Source organism: Rhineura floridana, chromosome 6 (genome assembly GCF_030035675.1).
Source record: "Rhineura floridana isolate rRhiFlo1 chromosome 6, rRhiFlo1.hap2, whole genome shotgun sequence".
Lineage (NCBI taxonomy): Eukaryota > Metazoa > Chordata > Lepidosauria > Squamata > Rhineuridae > Rhineura > Rhineura floridana.
Window position 1 is genome coordinate 48,790,864 of NC_084485.1, and position 19,645 is coordinate 48,810,508.

Here is a 19,645-nt window from a genome sequence, read left to right on the forward strand (position 1 = left end):
ACTCCCATAACACAATGTTACTTTGAGAAAGCCAAGTGTCATTTAACGATCATAAGCTTTATTCCAAGTTATTACAGCAAAATAAGTTTATCTGCTGTACAGATGTTACACTCGTATCAATAAGTGCCAATAAATTGGAGACAAATTATTCCCTGAAATTAGTCTTGGCACAAAAGCCTTTGTTTCAATTCAGAATAGTACAGTATTTCTTTCTGAAAGAGATTAGCAGGTCAAAATGTTAATTGTAGTCATTGTTACTCCTATGAAAAAAATTGGCTAACTGAAATTTACATAATCAATTCTGCAGCATATAAACATTACAGATTTATACCCATAATTATCAATTTGTACACTTAACAGGTCTTCAACTCACAAATGTGCTTTATTTTTAAAACTTTGGTGGTGTCAAAAACAGATCTGATATCAAGGTAATAAAAAAACTCCAACATTCAAAACATCCTCAATGAAAAATAGCCCATTTTTGTCCAGCTTAAAATAACCTTTTGTCCTAGACATTGTCTAACAAAAAAAATCAATTATGGAAATATGATCTGCAGGCAGACTTTTTTAAAAAACGTAACATACTTGCAATACACCAATGTTTTCAGAAGATACTGTATAATGTAGTTTCAACATAAGCAGCATTTTCACTTTGATCTCACAAATAAGGAATACAAATAAGGAAACAAAATAAAAGTACAAAGAGACTTTGAAAACATACTGTTTCAACGTGATGTCCCACTGCTTTTGGGACAGTACCTCATGCATAGATCTTGAGGTTCCATTTACACAAATATAAAATAAACTGATTCCCAAAACCACACATTTACAAGTCTCTACAATGAGAAATTTTAGAATAATTGAAAAAGACTACATTTCAAACTATAACCGGAATGGCAATTATTAACAGTAGGGTAGAAAATTACACTGTGTCCATCACAGACAAGTCTGAATTTGTAGTGCACCTTATATCTTGCAGACCATCCTGTGCCCTGCCATTAGGGTGTCTCATCTGCACTAGGGTCATAGGAGGCACAGCATAGCCAGATTTAGAAATTTAAGAATGCACAGAAGTACAACAAAAAAGGGTTTCCCAGTACCATAGATCATGCTACAATGACATGATAAATACGGAAAACTATCATTTACTAAGAAAAGAAGTGCAACCAAGTTGTGACCTTCTACTACATCTAATAAAGAGTAGGTAAGTTTCAGGTCATTATCTGCAAACCTCTTGTAACAGTTTACAATGAAAGTCGACATTCATACTTGCTAGGCTTGAAAATAATATCTTCTATTGATTAAAGATACTGGGGTTATGCATAACCATTAAAAATAAAGTATGACTGTCTGGCGCATTAGTTATTTAAATAAATTATGCAGAATGTAATGTACAGCCTTGGTCAACTAATTATTTTTGGCTCTCAGAAATTTGTTCTCCAGTGGCACAATTTTGTCAGTATATGTATGAAGAATGATAATATTGAATTCAGTAACTTGATACAAGGAGTGAAAAGTCTTAACATAGTCTTTGAATACAAGACTAAATCCCTTTCCATAATGTTAAAAATGCCTAGCAAAACCCAAATGAGCAAAAGATAAGGGCAAACCAACCACTTTTCTGAAGAGTAACTTTGTTCCTAAACAATTCCCTGAAGTCAGTTCTGCATCACATGCAACAAGCATGCTATTCCACTTAACAGCGAGTGCTCATCATGTGATATACTCCAGCCATCACACAGAAGTCTCCAGTATCATGTTGAACAGCAAAGCGCTATTTGTTGCACTTTGCCCAAGTCTGTGAGGAGTTGTTTTATACAATGTTTGAGTTGGGGGAGTCTAGCTAGTGGTTCTGGTGGCTCCAACTCTCCGGTATAATCCAACCAGCTCTCCAGAACTGGAAACAAAAAAGATTAATGTTCAAAAATATGCACACATCAAGTTACTGATGACTTAATTTCAATACACTCTGCTTTTGTGGTGCCCTCCAGATGTTTTCTACTACAGTTTCCATGATCCCTGATGGCCAAGGGTGATGGGAGTCCAAAAACTTCTAGAAGGCACCACATTGCCTACCTGGCTCTACTTAGTATAAATGCTTTATCTACACAGCTACTTCTTCTCTTATAGCTCTTTTCTCTCTTTTCCAGATGCCTCTTCGAGGGGCATTCTAATAAGATCTGCAACTACCACAGGAACATAAACAGTTATAAAACACATGTGCATGCTCCACACTTTCCTTTGAACCAGAAGATTGGAAAGTAACCAACATAATGTTAATTTGTAAAAGAATCCAGAAACTCACAGGTCAGTTAATATTTGGCTGGGTTAACTGACAGAAAACATTATATATAAAATAACAAATCTTGCTAAGTACAAATCACAATGGCTTCTACAAAGGGAAGGAGTCCTGCCTCATGAAACGTTTGGAATTCTTTGTCAACAAGCATGTGGATCTGGTGATCTAGCAGACACGATTTGCTTGAACATGCAAAAAACTTTTTGTCAGAATCCCTCACCAAAGGCTTTTAAGCAAACTTAGTAGTCATGGAATAAGAGGACAGGCAGTCTTATAGACCAGACCAGCTTACCCATTATATATCCAGTCGATCACTGGGCTCTGCAGGTGAGGGCCTCCTGCCGATACCATCTCAGCAGGAAGTCCATTCCACACAACAGAGAAAGAGGACCTCTGGTGCTGTGGCACCTATCCCTTAGAATTCACTCCCCCTTATTAGACAGGTGCCGCCTCTGGTGCCTTTTTATTAAAGACCTTCCTTTTTCAACGAGGCTTTTAAGTACAGACCTTATCCCAGTCTGCACATGTATTAATTTGAGTTTTAAGGTATTTTATTTTTAAGACGTTTTAAGATGTTTTTAGTATTTTGTCTCATTTGCCGCAGTGGGCTCCCTTGGAGGTAGAGTTGGATAGAAATGTAATAAATAGTAGTAGTGGTAGAAGTAGCAGTAGTAGTAAACTGGTTAAAGAGAAAGCACAAGATACAAATAGAACTCCACCCACCATGGCATGATGGGTTTTATTGAGACCAGTGATATTTAACCTCTTCATCAATGATCTGGATTAGGGGTGAATAGTCAAGTGGCCAAATTTGCAGATACTAAATTATTTGGGATAGTAAAAATCCAAGCAGACTGTGAAAGTCTCAGAAGGCTCTCGCCCAACTAGCTGAATGCGCTTCAAAACTATCAAGTGATGCACAATTACTTGCGATGATGCGGCGAGCAACATGTCCTCTCGACCCTTGCCCTTCTTGGCTGATTAAAGCTTGCCGAGGGGGTCTGACCGAGTGGATCCAGGCTGTGGTCAACGCATCATTGTGGGAGGGAGTGGTTCCAGCTGCCTTGAAAGTGATTCAACCACTCCTGAAAAAGCCCACCCTGGACCCATTGGTTTGTGACAACTACCAACCAGTTGCAAATACCCCCTTTTGAGGGAAGGTGATTGAGAGGGTTGTGGCGCAGCAGCTGCAAGTACTCTTGGATGAAACAGATTATCTTGACCCATTCCAGTCTGGGTTCAGGACTGGCTATGGGACTGAATCGGCCTTGGTCGCCCTGATGGATGACCTTTATCAGGAGAAGGACAGGAGGAGTGAGACCCTGTTATTCTTACCTGATCTCTCAGCGGCTTTTGATACCATTGACTATGGTACCCTTCTGGGCCAACTTGGTGAGATGGGTATTGGAGGCACTGTTTTACAGTGGTTCCGATCCTATCTCCAGGGTCGTTCTCAGAGAATAGCATTGGGTGACTGTCTTTCGGCCCCCTGGCAGCTATGCTGTGGGGTGCCGCAGGGTACCATCTCGTCCCCCATGTTGTTTAACATCTATATGAAGCCCTTGGGAGCAGTCATCAGGAGCTTTGGGGCTAGGTGTCAGCAGTATGCTGATGATACCCAGCTCTATTTCGCCGTAACATCTGAATTGGGAGAGGCCATGCAAGCCCCGGTGCCTGGACTTGGTGGTGGGCTGGATGAGGACCAATAAACTGAGTCTGAATCCTAGCAAGACGGAGGCACTGTGGGTTGGTGGTTCCCAAGTTCGGATAATTGGTCAGTTGCCTGCTTTGGATGGGGTCATACTCCCTCTGAAAGAGCAGGTCCGTAGCCTGGGGGTGCTCCTGGATCCATCTTTGTCATTAGAGGCCCAGGTGACCTCAGTGGCTAGGAGTGCCTTTTACGGGCTGCCCATTTGCTACTGGGCCAAGTTCAAGGTTCTAGTTTTGGCGTACAAAGCCCTATGTAGCTCGGGACCAGGATACCTGAAAGACTGTCTCACCCCTTATATGCCCAGTCGATCACTGTGCTCTGCTGGTGAGGGCCTCCTGCAGATACCATCTTATCAGGAGGTTTGTTCTGCACAATATAGGAAACGGACCTTTAGTGCGCCAGCACCTACCCTGTGGAATTCCCTCCCTTTGAATATTAGGCAGGCGCCATCTGTGCTATCTTTTCAGCGCCTTTTGAAGACTTTCCTCTTTCAACAAGCCTTTTAAGTTGAGACCTACCCCAGTCTGCATCTGTGTCAGAATTGTTTAATATGTTTTTTAATAATGTTTTTAACCCTTTTTTAAAAAACTGTTTTTAATGCTGTTTTGTCTTATTGTATTTTAAGATCTGTTTTTATGAAGTTTTAAAGTTTTTTTGGTGCTTTGTTTGCCGCCCTGGGCTCCTGCTGGGAGGAAGGGCGGGAATACAAATTAATTAATTAATTAAATAAATAAATAAGTGCAAAAGAATCCTAGATTTGTATTCAAAAATCCTACTCAGACAACTGAAATTAATGAACATGTGTTAGTCAAGTCTATTAACTTCAGTAAGTCTACTCTGAGTAGGACTAACATTGAAGGAACCATTTTACTCACCTGCAGGGTATTTCTCAGGGGGTGCTAGGACACTACCAAATGGGGAACGTGTTCCTCCTGTTGCTTGAGGCAGGAAAACATTAACACTCCACAGAAAGCTCTCTGGTATACCTCCAATGGTATTTGGGGGTATCCTAGTGCCAACTGGAGAATACCATCCCTAATGTCACATATACACTGAGGGGGTTTGAATTAGCAATGCAGGAAAAACATATTTTGGGGCTGTGATGGATAAATGAAAATATGAATTCCAAGTACAGCAACTATGCAAGATGCCAATTCAATGCTAGAGATTATTAGGAAAGGGACTGAAAGCATTTTGAATTGAAAGATCACATTATAAGCTGGCAAAGGTTGAAGAAAAAGGAATTTTGAATTGAAAGATCACATTATAAGCTGGCAAAGGTTGAAGAAAAAGAAGTCATTTACCATCCAGTTCCTTTTCAATTAAATCCATCCTATGAGTAACTTCATCTTGCAGAGACTCAACATGGGCCAACAGGTTAAGCTGCCACTGTAGCTGGGAATTTATAACCCCTTCCTTGTCTTTCTCCAGCAGTTTTACTTCAATGGCCTCTTCTGATGCAACTTTTTCTCTTACCTGTCAAGATATACAAGTTAATGATGCCTATAAGCATTAAATCAGTCAACATCATTTTAAGGAGACGTTTGTTGCACAGTTTGGCTATAGATATTGCAAATCCCTCCATGAGTTGTAATTGCGTATTTTCAGAGTGAACTGTGGAAAATAATATGAAGTCCCAGTGTGGTGTAGTGGTTAAGGTGTTGGACTATGACCTGAAAGACCAGGGTTTGAATCCCCACACAGCTATGAAGCTCACTGGGTGACCTTGGGCCAGTCACTGCCTTTCAGCCTCAGAGGGAGGCAATAGTAAACCCCCTCTGAATACCGCTTACCATGAAAACCCTATTCATAGGGTCGCCGTAAGTCAGAATTGACTTGAAGGCAGTACACTTCCATTTTTCATACAGTCAGCACAGAAGTAAGGCCTGAGACAATAGCAGAGAAAAAGCTATTGTACAGAATATACTTCCATTCTGAAAACTAGGCAATTTTTAAAAAGGAATCCATGCTCAGAACAGGATATAACATTTCTAAACAGTTCTACATAGCTTCCTTGACAAATAATCTATAAGCATGAATTTCCTCACAATTTTTAATGGATATCTGGTATGCTGGCTTTTCTGTTGCATCAGGTTATATTAAATGGTGTCCCTTGTGCTGAATGAAAGCTTTTTGATCCAGCAGAGGATTTTGTCAGTAGAACAGTAGAACAGGGAGGGAGGTGATTTTACTGATTCCCCTCTCTCGGCTGCAACCCTCCATATGCTTCCAAAATCTGCTCCAGAGGGTTAGGGGAACCTCTGGAACAGTCTATTTGTGTTGGAGATAAGATTCTCCTCCTCCTAGCTGCTGAAAACCAGGAACACTTCAGTGCAACATACCTTAGAGTAATTATGTTTAGACTCATTTTCCAACTTGTGTATTTCTCTATCGAGTTCCCATCCTAATCTCTCTACTATAGTATCATCTCCATTCTCTCTTATCCTATTGACACCATCATCCATGTCTGAATTTCTGGTTTCTACAACAAGTCTCTGTTCTATAGCAGGATAATAGGCTCGAGGTTTTTGGTAACAGTGTTCACTAGTGATGTAAGATTCCTCTACAGAAGGAATGGTTGAAGGTTTCTCAATGGTTCCATTGAAAGTTCTGTAATTTGTAGTCTCCTCTTTGCAACAGTTTTCTTCAATGTGAATGAGGCGTGGGGTATGAGATTTTTCATCTGGTTCAAGTTGCTTCCAAGGCTGACACCAGAGCTTCCAGTCAGGATGTTCTTTGTTTCTGATGAAAAAGGTAAGTGAAAATCAAAACTAAAATCTTGTACTGATGTTTCAAGATGGCCTAACCCTTTTATCTCTAATTCTTTAAGAAAAAAAATGAGATCAATCAATATGAACATTCCATTCTGCATTCTAAGAGTCAGATTTCACTTAGTTTCAGGATAATGCTATCCTATCAGTGCTTGGCATGTAGGTGTTTTAAATAATGTTTTTAATCATATGGATGAGTTCTATTCAACAGAAGTAATGTAAGAAAAACTTGAACTGAACCAAAAAAAGATTCAATTAATCTTAATTACTCTTTTTCAACACAAATGTAGGAAGAATCAATTTAATTTTTTTAAGCAGAAGCACTCCAAAATGAATCTATGGGTGTTGCAAATACCACAGAAGATGCAGAGTCCTAAAAACCATTCAGTGATTGCTTTGAACAATGCAGAGCTATCTCAGCAGAAAACAGGCTTTACTGTGAAAGGAATGGCATGTGTACAGACTTACTTGTATTGAAAAGCAGTAGGTGAGGTTTTTCCTGACATGGAGGTAAGTGATAGGAAAAGCTTTACCTGCTTGCTTTCTGCAGAGGAAGTAGGAAGGAGTTGGCAACCCTAATAGCCTTTCTATTTCTTTGTCCAAATGCAAAAAGCCACTGTGCTTCAGACATTGTATTACCAATATGCTATTTGAGATCTTACCAAAGACAAAACATTAAAATTTGAGAAATTTATCCCTGCCATTTTAATACCCAAGTGTATGCTGAGAAAAAAGTAAATAAAAAGCAATATAATCATTTCATCGTTTGGTGCTTTATAATTAACTCACAACTGCTATGGTTAGTGGAGATTCATAACTAAGTGGCGATGTGAATTTGCATCTTTCATCTATAAACCACATGACATCCACTTACTGCCCCATATTGGCCCTAATATTGAGGGTTCATTATATTATTATTAATTACTTATTTAGTGCTATCTATGTACATGTGCTTTACAAAGAATAGATATGGCAGGTCCCTACCCCACATGGCATACAATATAAAACAGACATAGGAAAACAGAAGAAGGGGGAGCAAATGGAGACAGGAAGAATACGTGATTATTTTAGTTATATGCACTTTCTCTCAGACATATTTTTGTATTTGCACATAATAGCCTTCAGATGTTTTAAACAGAGTTTACAGTGGCTGCATTTTCATAATGCTGAACCATTAGCACTGAGTCTCAGGTTCATGTGCTCCCATTCTGACACTGCCACAAGGACACCAAAAGCTTGCACTTCTGTTTAGAACAACTGCAGCTGAGTGTGCTGCATGAGCTTAAAGCTCACTGTGGCTCATTTTCAAGATGCTAAACTATGGTTTAGCAACAAGTCTGAATCAGTCCATTACAAACTTAGATCTATATATCACTGTACATAAGAGAAGTCTGTAATGCTAATAATTCTTGTTTCTTCAAAATCTATCAGTATAATTCAGATAAGAACTTCTAAAACAATACTTACTGCAAAATGCTCATCTTCAGTTGAAGTCCATGCAGTACTTCTATCACTTTCTGCACATCACCAAGAAGCTGGTGTGTAGCTACTATTTTTTTAGCATTCTGGTGGGAATAATTTTCTCCCAAAAATGCTAAGCCATGCATGTGACCACTGTACAACCACTCTTTCTCATACCAGTATTTCAAACTGGATCTCTTACCTAAAGCACAGTAACGAGAGGGTACATTAGACAAGCAAATATATGAACATCCTTGCTAGCAAAATTCTTGTATTGTACTATTTGATCTTGATTTTTATTTCATGAATGGTAGCTTCTAAAATGGAATACTACAAAAGTCAACTTTAACATGAGATCTCAAAAGACAGAAAAACCTCTTGAGTAGTAAAGAAAATTTATCTGAATGACATTCAACAATATTCAAATTCTCTCTCAGGGCTTTTAAGAAATAGAAAATGTATTTTTTAAAAACTTAAGTAAAACTATGGAGTATAAAAATTGCAAGTCTCATTATGCCGAATTTCATTCTAAGCCAGTATAAGGAGACTTGGAAGTCGTTAAAAACAACAATGGATGCAATCCTATGTACACTTATCTGTGAAGCCAGTACCACTGAATACAGTGGAACTTGCTTCTGAATAAACATGCATAGAAATCTTTATCTGGAACATAGTTAACCACACTGTTGCACCTGAATATAAACACACAAAATTCTTTGTTCCTATTAAGGAGAGAGGTGCTGTCACCACTGCACATCTAGCCTCAAAAACCTTTCCAGAGACAATGAAGAAGTCACAGTTCTTGTGATTTCCTTGTCCCCTATGACAATAAAGAATGCAGCTATGACAGCGAGCATGTTTTGGTTACAGCAGTTCCTTCCTTGTGAAGAGTGCAAGAGAAGGCAAATTGGGCTTACCAGTTGCAATGACCGTTCTGGCTGATAACTATAAGCCACTAGAGGCAGGAAAAAACCCCAGTTCAATTCTTTCAAAGGTAGAAATCAAACTCACAAAAGTTATACAGCCTGATTTTTTTCAGTTTAATCTCTTTTCCATGCTATTATATACGGTAGTTACTGTATTCGTTTCATTTGGATCCCTCCAAACAATATGAATTAAATGACAAGAAAAAGCATGTTATATTTAATGCATTGTTTCAGATGTATAATCATGTGAACTTACAAGTTAACAGGAGATAAGTTAACAACATAATCAAATAGTTTTTTTAAAAAAGACAGATGACTATAATTCTAATGTTAATAATAATAATAATAACAACAATAATAATAATCATCTACATACTATTAGAAGATTCTGCAACCTTAGAAATCTTTGTACCTGGAGGATCTTGACAAATATAGCAGGTGTATTTCTCAGGTACATTATCTTCTAATAAACCCATACAGACTCCATGCTGCCAACACAGACATTCTTCACACTGTTATAAGTCAAACCAACACAGCTAGATCACACAAGAGGCACATATTACAAAAAATACTTTAAAAATATTTTAGCAGACTAATACTATGGTATCTTACTGATGCATATTTCTTTTGCAAATAGAATAAATGAAAAAGAGCAGAACTGCTATTGGAAATTACTCTTCTTATTCTTAAACTGGAAAATTACAAAATATGCAACATGGAAAGTAGTAAGAAAAGTCTTAACAGGCATTTCCTGATGTATTATTTAAGAAGCACTTGTATCAGAAGTACAAAATGAAGTTGCCCCATGTCAATGTGACTCCTTTGGAATGAAAAAGGGCACACAGTATTCTGCATCAGAATTAGTGAAACAGCAAACTGCCTCCCACTTCCGCTGGAACAGGCTCAGATCACCAAACAATTTTCCTCAATGAACTGAACTATTTTGAGTACCGTATATTCTGGCGTATAAGACGACTGGGCGTATAAGACGACCCCCAACTTTTCCAGTTAAAATATAGAGTTTGCCCAAGTTCTCCCCAGGAGCCTTTTGTGGCTTCTCCCTCCTGTATCTGGCCGTTTCGAGTCAATTCGTCTCAGGCTCTGCCGAGGCTTCCCTCCTCACAGCAGTAACGCAGTTTCGAGTCAATTTCATCTCAGGCTCTGCGGAGGCTTCCCTCCTCAAGGCAGTAACTCCGTTTCGAGACAATTTCATCTCAGGCTCTGCCGAGGCTTCCCTCCTCACGGAAGTAACTTCTTGAGCCTCGCTGCATTGCCTTCCTCGCCGCAACGGTCTCTCTGGACGGCGGCTGCGACTGCTTCCACTCCCGCTGCAGCTTTTTTTTTTACTTAATTTTCCTGCTCTTTTTCAGCACCCGGCGTATAAGACGACCCCTGACTTTTGAAAAGATTTTCCTGGGTTAAAAAGTCATCTTATACGCCGGAATATACGGTATTTTCAGTCCAATGTCAGTTTTTGCTGCGTCCCTGATAATAACATCAGGGTCTTCTGGTCCTTCCCTCCCGTGAATGTCAAATGTCCCAACTTGCATTTCCCCCACCTGCATTATCTAGATTGGAGCAGTGGGATGGCTGGCATGTAAGTACAGCTGTGAGCCAGAAGCCAGCAATGTGAGCTATATCTCTACATGTTCCTGGCTCTCAGCCTAGCTACATGCCAGGCACTGGAAGGGGAGAAGTAAGCCATCCTTCAACCAATTGTTGCACCACTGGAGTAACAAGCCAGGTAATTTTGGATGTTAGGGAGGAAGCTCATTTAAAGTCTGATCCAGAGAAGAACTTTCAGGGCTTTAATACCCGCCTTTCCAAGCTGGAAAATAAGAAATTCAACCACATCACTATCAGAACTAGCATAGTACTGTAAGTGTAAAGGCTGCTGTGGACACAAGTAATTGCAGGATGCATTGTAACCAGTGAGATTGGTTCATTGCCCCCATACTGAGAAGGGGGAAAATCAACTTAAATTCTCTTGATTATTTCTCTAGCTTACTGAGCAAAAAATGCCTGACCCTTCTTTGTACAAGAGCCTTGGGTTACAAGTGGGGGAATTTGGAGAAACATTTTTTGTACAGGACTGGCCAGGGGAGGGGGGGGCGTTGTAGGAAAATTAAAAGAACATGTCAATCTAAAATCTTAAGAATTTGTTAAAAGTACTACTATATTAGTATTCAACCCAAGCATGAACTGCAGAAGCCTGAAGGGTACAGGCTAGAATATTTTTAGATAATCTTTTCAACATGATAAAAGAAGATAGCAAAAAGAAGTACAAAAAATAAAGGTTTTTTATATCCCCTAAACCATCTACCCAAGCAATTCCAGGTAAGATTTAAGATTCACAGCACCACCATTTAAGATTGGTACTGAGGATTTCTTGTTAAATGTATATAATCTCATACATTATTTATTATAAAAACATGCACAAATGGATCTTCCTAATTAAGTACAGTTTGGACATCCAGGGGAGTGCTGAAATATATGGTAACCAACTCCTATTTAGTTCTTGATAATTATTTTTGTATTTCCATTTACTTCATTACAAACCCACAATCTACAACCATATACCTGAATCATAAAGTCATTTTCTTCCTCCACTTCACAAATGCACCGAACAATCTCAAAGCCATTTTCACCATCTTCAAGATCCTCATCAGGATTAGTTGTTACATCAATGTCCTGACTGCAGTCATCATCGCTCCAAAGCAAACTGTCTGCAGATGACTCACTCAGGGTATCATCCTCTGTGTGCAAAGAGTTCAACTGGAATGAAATCTGTCTGAGTAATTCTAGAAAATTCCTAGAAAATTCTAGGAAGTGGTAATTCTAAATTACGTTAGCAGAAGAATAGCCATTGATAATACCATCACATATTCCAAATACTTAAAATTTTATTTCTATGCCAGGCTCGGATGCTCTGTTAAATGTGTGTCCATTACTAAAGAAACATTAAGACTTAGGGTGCAACCCAGCCAAAGTCCCATTAATTTTGGTGGAAGTAATGAACAGGAGGGGGTGGCTTTCTTGACTGAAAGCTGGGCCAAGAAACATAATGTAAAAAAATTAAGTAAGCCTCACTGAGATCAGTGGGATGTAAGTGCTTCACTTTGATTGGATCATGCCAACATACAACCTTACAAACACTTGCTTTTTCAGTGGGGCTTACCACCAAATAATAGGGACTTACTCCTGAGTAATCCTGCACACAACTGCAAGTTGACACAAATTATTTTCTTTGGTCATAAATGAGTAGCAATCTCCTTATACTGCCTAATCATGGAAGCAATGGTTACAGTATTTCCATCTACATAAAAAGCTGACTCTAAAGTGCCAGCACCCCAAACCGATTCTAAAGCTGGAGAGTAGCATGTAGTGGTTGATTGACTCTGTTCTTGATGACTGTGGGGTTAAGTAAATGGATGGCAATCTGGGTTGTAACTGAGATAAGGTAAAAGCTGACCCAGGATCTGGGGTCACCAGGGATAGGGGAAAGGTTCATTCCCCCAGAGCAATGGTGCCCTGGGGTACACTGACAATTACCCATTCAAGGGAAGATGAAGTGCTGCACTTGTTATTAACAGTATCAAATCTGCTCCAGAGGGTCCTGCAACCCCCAGGAGCAGACTTCAGGAGCACATCAGGGAGGAAGGGAAGAAGTCCTGTTGCACAACCAGACATTCACTCACTATGTTCAATTTCACCCATACTTCAAAATTGTATGATTCTTTGCTAAGACAGCCTGATCATCTTAGAAAAGATGAAGTGTTGCTTATATTAATTGGCTACCTCTACTTCTCTCACAGAAGAAAACGTTTATGAAAAAACAGTAATTACAACAAGAACTTGATAAGAGCAACAAAAATGTATTATAAATATATTATCATATCCCTCAACTAGAACTAGTATACCACTTTCAGTGCACACAAAGAATGAGGGAAGCAACAGAAAGGCAGACTAGGGCAAGTGAGCAGAATAAATACAAAAAGCCTCACCAATAATAGAGGTATGTGAGCTTTCATATTACACACACTTAATTTGCCACTGAGGTTCAGCATCTCTTTATAGTTAGTTTGCAACAAGTAGCTGCAAGTTCCCTATTATTTCAATGGGTTTACTTAGGAAATATTTAGATCTGAACCTATAGATATAATTTCTCCATTTATGTATCTGAGGTAATTTCTTGTGGAGAAATTATTTTCATATATTCAGCCTTTGTTAAGATGCCATATAGTTATTGAAATGGAAAATGCATTTCACTTCAAATTTTAATTTGTTTTAGAGTAACAGCGGACATTACCTCTTATAAGTAGGTAAAGGTTGGTTTAAGATTAGAAAAATATAAGTCACCTTTAAGCAGAAACCAAATCTAGAAGATTTCAGCCTGAAGGTTGAGCATTCTGGAAAGATACAAATGATTCAAATGCAAGAATTTAGAATGGTAACTTACGGAACCCAATTCATTTAAAAATAAGTATCAAGGACTAAATGTTAGTAGATGAGTGGCTGATCTAGGAACAGTGAAGCACGCAATCTTTGAGTCACACTTGGTTAAAATGTGGCTCCATTAACAAGGATTCAAAATACGCAAAAAACATGTTACTCTTTAGTTTGTTTTGTTGTTATAAGGTCTTAATAAAAATGTTTTTAAACTTTTACTTTCAGACTTCACTAATTAGGAGACAAATCCAAAAGAAAAAAAATTATTGGAACCTACAACTGACTTCCATATACAATTAGTTTATTTAAAATGTTGCTCTCCTTACAAGATGAAGGACCTTCTTTGGAGGACAGGCCATAGTTATAAGGCACTCTCTCTCTCTGCACGCACACAAACACATATGCACATAGCACAATACTTTTACAAGTCAAACCAATCCAGTATTAAGCTTCATGTGGGAAACTAATACAGAGGCAAGCAATATTTTAGAACAAATAATAACTGGAATTTTTGTTAACACAATTGAACATGTTCTAATATACCTGTAACCTATTATTTAAATTAACAGATTCAAATCTTGAACTGCTAATCTGTAACAGAAAAAAAATGACCAAGATAAAATATTAGTCTATGATTAGGAAAGGAACACAGGAAGTAGCCTTATACAGAGTCAAACCAATGGTCCATCTAACTCAGTACTGTTTACACTGACCAGCAGCACCCCAGGCAGGTAGTCTGTGTTAGCCCTACCTGGAGATTGCAGGGGTCGATCTGGGACCTTCTGCATATAACACAGGTGCTCTACTAGGGTATCTTCTCCTTCGCTGAAATAGCTAACACATGGGCATATCTAGATGTGGGAAGGGGACCAGGTAAAGAAATCTGAGTGCCATTTTTAGCAGTGTCCTTGCTGCATCAATCACAGTTCAAGGATGTTTCTGTCAGCTACACAATCCAAATATAAACTATGCCTCCATTTGTTCAACGTTGACCCTGCAGGGCTGCTCATATGGTTTGCTTTTTACTATGACCTTTTACACAAACTTCATTTAAGCTTCAGCAACATTTCACAGATGCTTGCAGCAGCATATTTACATCCATCCTACATTCTTTACGTTGCCACTCTACAATCAAGATCGGATTTAAGGTTGTGCTGCTGGTATTTAAGCTTCCCCCCTATAACGACCCTTGCCATAATTAAGGCCCAGTTGGGTTGATCCTGTACAGGCATACCCCGCTTAATGTCGCTTCACTTAACGTCGCCTCGCTATAACGTACATGCTCCATATGCCTGTATTTCTCCAGAAATGCAGTGCAGCAGCAGAGGCTTTAGCGTGTGGGGGTAGAAATAGATGCGATCGTGCCACCGCAAATCAGCTGGGAGGCACGATCGTGATCAGCTGGGAGGAGCGGCAGTGCAGCAGCAGAGGCTTTAGAGTGCGGGGATGGAAATAGACGTGATCGCGCCACCACAGATCAGCTGGGAGGTGCGATCGCGATCAGCTGAGAGGCGCGGCAGCACAGCAGCAGAGGCTTTAGAGCGCGGGGGTGGAAATAGACACGATCGTGCCACTGCAAATCAGCTGGGAGGCACGATCGCGATCAGTTGAGAGGCGTGGCAGTGCAGCAGCAGAGGCTTTAGCACGGGGCTTTGAGGCTCCGCATGAAGGAGGTAAAAAATGTTTTAAAAGGTAGTGCTTCACTTTAAGGATATTTTCGGTTTATGTACTCGCTCTGGTCCCATTGAGTACATTAATGCGAGGTATTACTGTAATTGCTTCCGAGGCTGCAGAGTAAGTAGGCTTTTACTGTGTTCACTTTTATACTTCTTTATACACTTAAATATCTGTTTATCCTTCAGGTGCTTCTAAAATATGTGCCTGGTATTCATTGGTGCATACCCCCTTCCTCTTTCTGCTTCTCCTTAAAAAAAATTTTTTTTTAATGGAGGGCACTATTGCTTAGTACTTGCTGTTCTAAATTATCAACCAATACAGAGGATGGACAAACGAAATATTTATCTTAGCATTTAATTTGTTCACAGCTATGTAAAACAATGGCTGAGTGAACCATACTGTTCATGCTGCTTGATCACTCCTGCTTCTCTCCTCCTCTGGTGCAGGAGAGTAAACAATGAGGACAAGAATAGCTCAGCTTTATGTGCAAACCCAGGATCATGGGTTTGTTGGTCCCTATGAAGCATGATCCATAAGCCAACAACAAGCCATGTTTTAACAGTAGCTAGTGATTATGGCTCATTAGGTAACAACAAACCATGATTTCAGATTCAGATGTGACACTAGGCTATCACTTTTCTGACTTACTTATCCACTCATATCAGAGGAAGAGCACTGCAGGTGCAATTGGGTTGTGTGCACTGGCACGAAGTCTGTACATAGTATGGTTTATTCAACCAAACCTCTGGACTTATTGTTATGTGCAAACGTGGCCAATTTCACACTTCTAAAGAAAGAAACTGGAACAAATGGAAAGGTTACAAAAACAAGCAAACCTACTAAAATAGAATGGCAACTATGAATTTGTATAACTATAACTGACACATCAGTCTTACGTCTGAGCTGGCATGTCTCTGCAATGCAAATACATCAAGTTTTATGATGCTATATATTGTTACAGTTGTCAATGCACTCCATCCCAGGCAGCAATCTTTGAAATGCTTTCCAATTCCTTTATTAGCATTTCCTAATTCTTACGTTAAAATTATTGAGGTAGGAACTAAATCGATCTCACCATTTATTTTCGATTTGTGTTTACGGTGCCCAGAATCAGCACCAAGTAGTTGTGTACTCAAACGTGCACACGACCGATTTGCTGAATTGTATCTCGTTGCAATGACGGATCTCGAAGGGGAAAGGTCTTGGGGAAAGTCAACATTTTCTTCACTCCCTGAATGTTCTGTAAACATTAGGAAGTGTTAATACTTGGAAATAAAAGCGACAGAAAATGAATATATCCAAGACCCCATGGTTAATGAATCAATACTACTATGTCTGCACTGGTTCTTTATGGCTACATCTCCAACGAGCAGGTGGTGACAAGTAGACAGTGTAGATACAATCCATATTTGTAGGCTCTTCTATCTACAAGTTTAGACCCCATCTACACTATTTACCTGTCACCAACAAGCAGTCCAGAATGCTGTGGGTGCTCTCCTCTCCATTCACTAGGAGGCAGGCTCTCTTCTTAGAACAGAGGTGGGAAACCTGTGGCCCTCCAGAAGTAGAAATAAAACTTCCAACTAAGCCCCAACTACTGGTCATCCTAGCTGGGGCTAATGGGATTTGGATTCCAATAACATCTGAAAGGCCACTAGTTCCTCAACCCTGTCACAGAAGAAAGGCTTGATCAGAGGCTGGACTAGGAGGCACTTCCCACTTCTCCTCTAGATGCCATCACTGCCTGCCTATACAGCAAACAAATACAGATCTCGCTGTTAAGAAGACATACATGCTTGTTTATATTGCTGTCTTCAGAGTAACATCGTTGTAGTAGTATTTTCTGCTCAGAAAAAGAAATTGGGTCAAGAAAGGAATGACGACAATTAAATGGAACAATTTCCCCAAATATTACCTGATTTTGTTTTCTTTTTCTTTTTCTTCTTCTTCTTCGATTTTGATCTTACAATATCTCTGGGTTTCTTCTCCTTGCTCTTCTCCTTATCTTTAGTAGCTTGAGAGAAATGGTTTTAATGTGTATTAATATTTCTTATAGAACAGAAACATAGTAAGCCCAGATATGTTTATGTATGATGAGAGTGTATCTAGATCAGTAGCCCATCAAATGAAGTCATGTCTCTTTGTTCAAGTACTAATCTTTGCCCATTTCCTACAAATGTGTACTTCCTCTTCCTTGAATTTCTGGCTCATGGTATTTTGCTCCCTACAAATTTTACTTAACTTTGCACAACTTTGTGTTGTGAATTTAAATGAATAGAAAAAAAATAAAGCAGATTTTTTTAAAGCTGACCTTTAAATATAACCCAAGTGATAGTCTAAATTCAGTGTAGTTATTAGAAAGAATGCTGTTAGCAAAACACTTACATAAGCAGCCAGATGTGGTCCGTCTTCTATTAGAACTTTCTTGATTCGCCTTTTCAGAAGCTATGGAACCTCTTGTTTGAATGTTTCTTATTGCTGGACTCTGTTGTGGTTCTGGTGACTTCTCAATCCCATGGAAATACTTCATATGATAATGCAGCAGTTTGGCTTTCCGAAAGGATTTGGAACAATCCAAGAACTTGCATCTAAACTTGGGTTCATGCTCTATTGCAGCTTTTGAGGCAGTAAAAACATCAGCTCTCTTTGAAGGACTGGTTACTGTAAGAACACAAGACTTATATTGTGTTTTAAAATGTCATGCATTTATTTGTAATATACTAGCCTCATGTAGAAATTTAAAGCCTTTGCATGGTGAAGGATTTAGATTACACTGTCCAAAGCCCTTCAAACTAAGGGCTTAACTTTTTTTTTTAAGAAGCCTAGCCTGAAAAATACTATTGGTAAAAATTGAACCTGTAATAGATGCTCCTGAAATCTCTTGCAATTCAGGTGTAGATGAAGACTCTGCTGTATTCTCTTCCTTTAATCTGGTGTCATCTATTGAAATCTGAGAAACTGAAGTCTGAGATATTTCTGAAGATGGAGGTAACTCTTCATTTTGGTTGGACTCAACACATGCTTCTAATGGACCTAAAAGTCAAAATGGTGGGTAAGTGCAGAATACAATACACAACACAACCGTTGTGTTAACAGAAAGTCTGAAACAGTCAAATCTACATTTTAAGTTGAAGGCTTAATTAGAGAAGTCAAACAAACAAGAAATAAACTATTCTGAGGGCCAAAAATACATGCAACATTAAATGCACTTTTGCATGTAACGTGCAGATTCTTTAACACAGCAATATCATCCTCTGGGTGTGATAATTAAACATATGTTCTAAATGTAGTATTTGCTTTGGGAGGGGGATCCCCACATCAGCACCAAATACCAGTTTCATAGGTGGTATTTTCACCAGGACATCAGCAGGTGAGAAGTCTTTAGTGGGATTGAATTCCTCCTCCACACACACTATGATCCCATTAACTATCAGTCACCCCAGCTGATTCGATTTCCCCTTTTAAAAATCTGCATGTTAAATGCAAAGATGCACTTAACATCATGTGTAGTTTTGGCTCTGAGCCTCTACTTAGCTTGCACCATTCTGAGGGGAAGCCCATGTAGTCTCTTTGTAAAAACTATTTAACACTCCCCCTTTAAAAAAAAATCACACACAAATAATGCTATCATTTTAACAACCAAACTACATGAGGCGACATAATCATAGACAGGCCTGATGCTATCAGCTGCCAGGGTGGGCCCAAGCAATCTGGAGCTGCCCTGATGCTTGCCCTGGGCCAAACTGCTTTTTTACCAGCACTGAGTGACTTCTGGTACCATCTTGGATTTACCCTCAAGTTTGGAGCATTGTGGGGAGGAAAAAAAGATGTCTGGAGCTATCTTCTTCTGCCATAAAAATATGGCACTGGCCTTCTCTCTCCCTCCCCAATGTTTCAAAATTGCCAAATATCTTGGGCACTGGGGGTGGGGGAAAATACAAGATGGCAGCTGGTAGTCAGTCTGAGCAAGGGGGAAATATATCTTAAAAATATTAAAGGGCCCCAAATCAGGTCCCAGGTTTAAGGGTCCACAGGTCACACTTTGCTATAAATCCCATCTACCATGATCATTGAAGTTATTAAGACAGGTAGTTATAAAATAAGTTTATTTACCTTCAACAACTTCTTTTAGGCTAGATTCTAGCTCTTTTAAAGGTCCAACTTCATCTAGTAGTGGTGTGACAATGTCAGTATCTAAAGTTTCATGACTGCTACTGGTAGAATGTCTTGATCGTCTCTTTATGGAATCTTTTTCACTGTCCAGAGAATTTTTCAACTTTTCTTGTGCTAAAAATAATTGTAAGATCATTTGTTAAGTTTTCAACACTTAATAATCAGATTTTTAACATAA

The 19,645-nt window shown here is 39.1% G+C and overlaps 1 protein-coding gene across 2 annotated transcripts in view; it reads right to left on the reverse strand.

The window, feature by feature from the left end:
* Nucleotides 1-36: 36 nt before the first annotated feature.
* The window catches only part of PHF20 (PHD finger protein 20), a 65,713-nt gene continuing 46,104 nt past the window's right edge, over nucleotides 37-19,645 (reverse strand). Inside the window, exons 8-18 of one of the 2 annotated variants that reach the window (XM_061631733.1) lie at nucleotides 19,408-19,581; nucleotides 18,151-18,327; nucleotides 17,680-17,955; nucleotides 17,210-17,308; nucleotides 16,370-16,534; nucleotides 11,749-11,924; nucleotides 9,581-9,680; nucleotides 8,249-8,444; nucleotides 6,353-6,752; nucleotides 5,315-5,486; nucleotides 37-1,897 (exon numbers count right to left, since the gene is read on the reverse strand). In XM_061631733.1, the coding sequence (XP_061487717.1) occupies nucleotides 1,755-1,897; nucleotides 5,315-5,486; nucleotides 6,353-6,752; nucleotides 8,249-8,444; nucleotides 9,581-9,680; nucleotides 11,749-11,924; nucleotides 16,370-16,534; nucleotides 17,210-17,308; nucleotides 17,680-17,955; nucleotides 18,151-18,327; nucleotides 19,408-19,581 (2,078 nt within the window). In that variant the 3' untranslated portion in view covers nucleotides 37-1,754. Of the gene's footprint in view, nucleotides 1,898-5,314; nucleotides 5,487-6,352; nucleotides 6,753-8,248; nucleotides 8,445-9,544; nucleotides 9,681-11,748; nucleotides 11,925-16,369; nucleotides 16,535-17,209; nucleotides 17,309-17,679; nucleotides 17,956-18,150; nucleotides 18,328-19,407; nucleotides 19,582-19,645 lie in introns of both variants that reach the window. The other variant, XM_061631732.1, reaches the window with a different exon arrangement.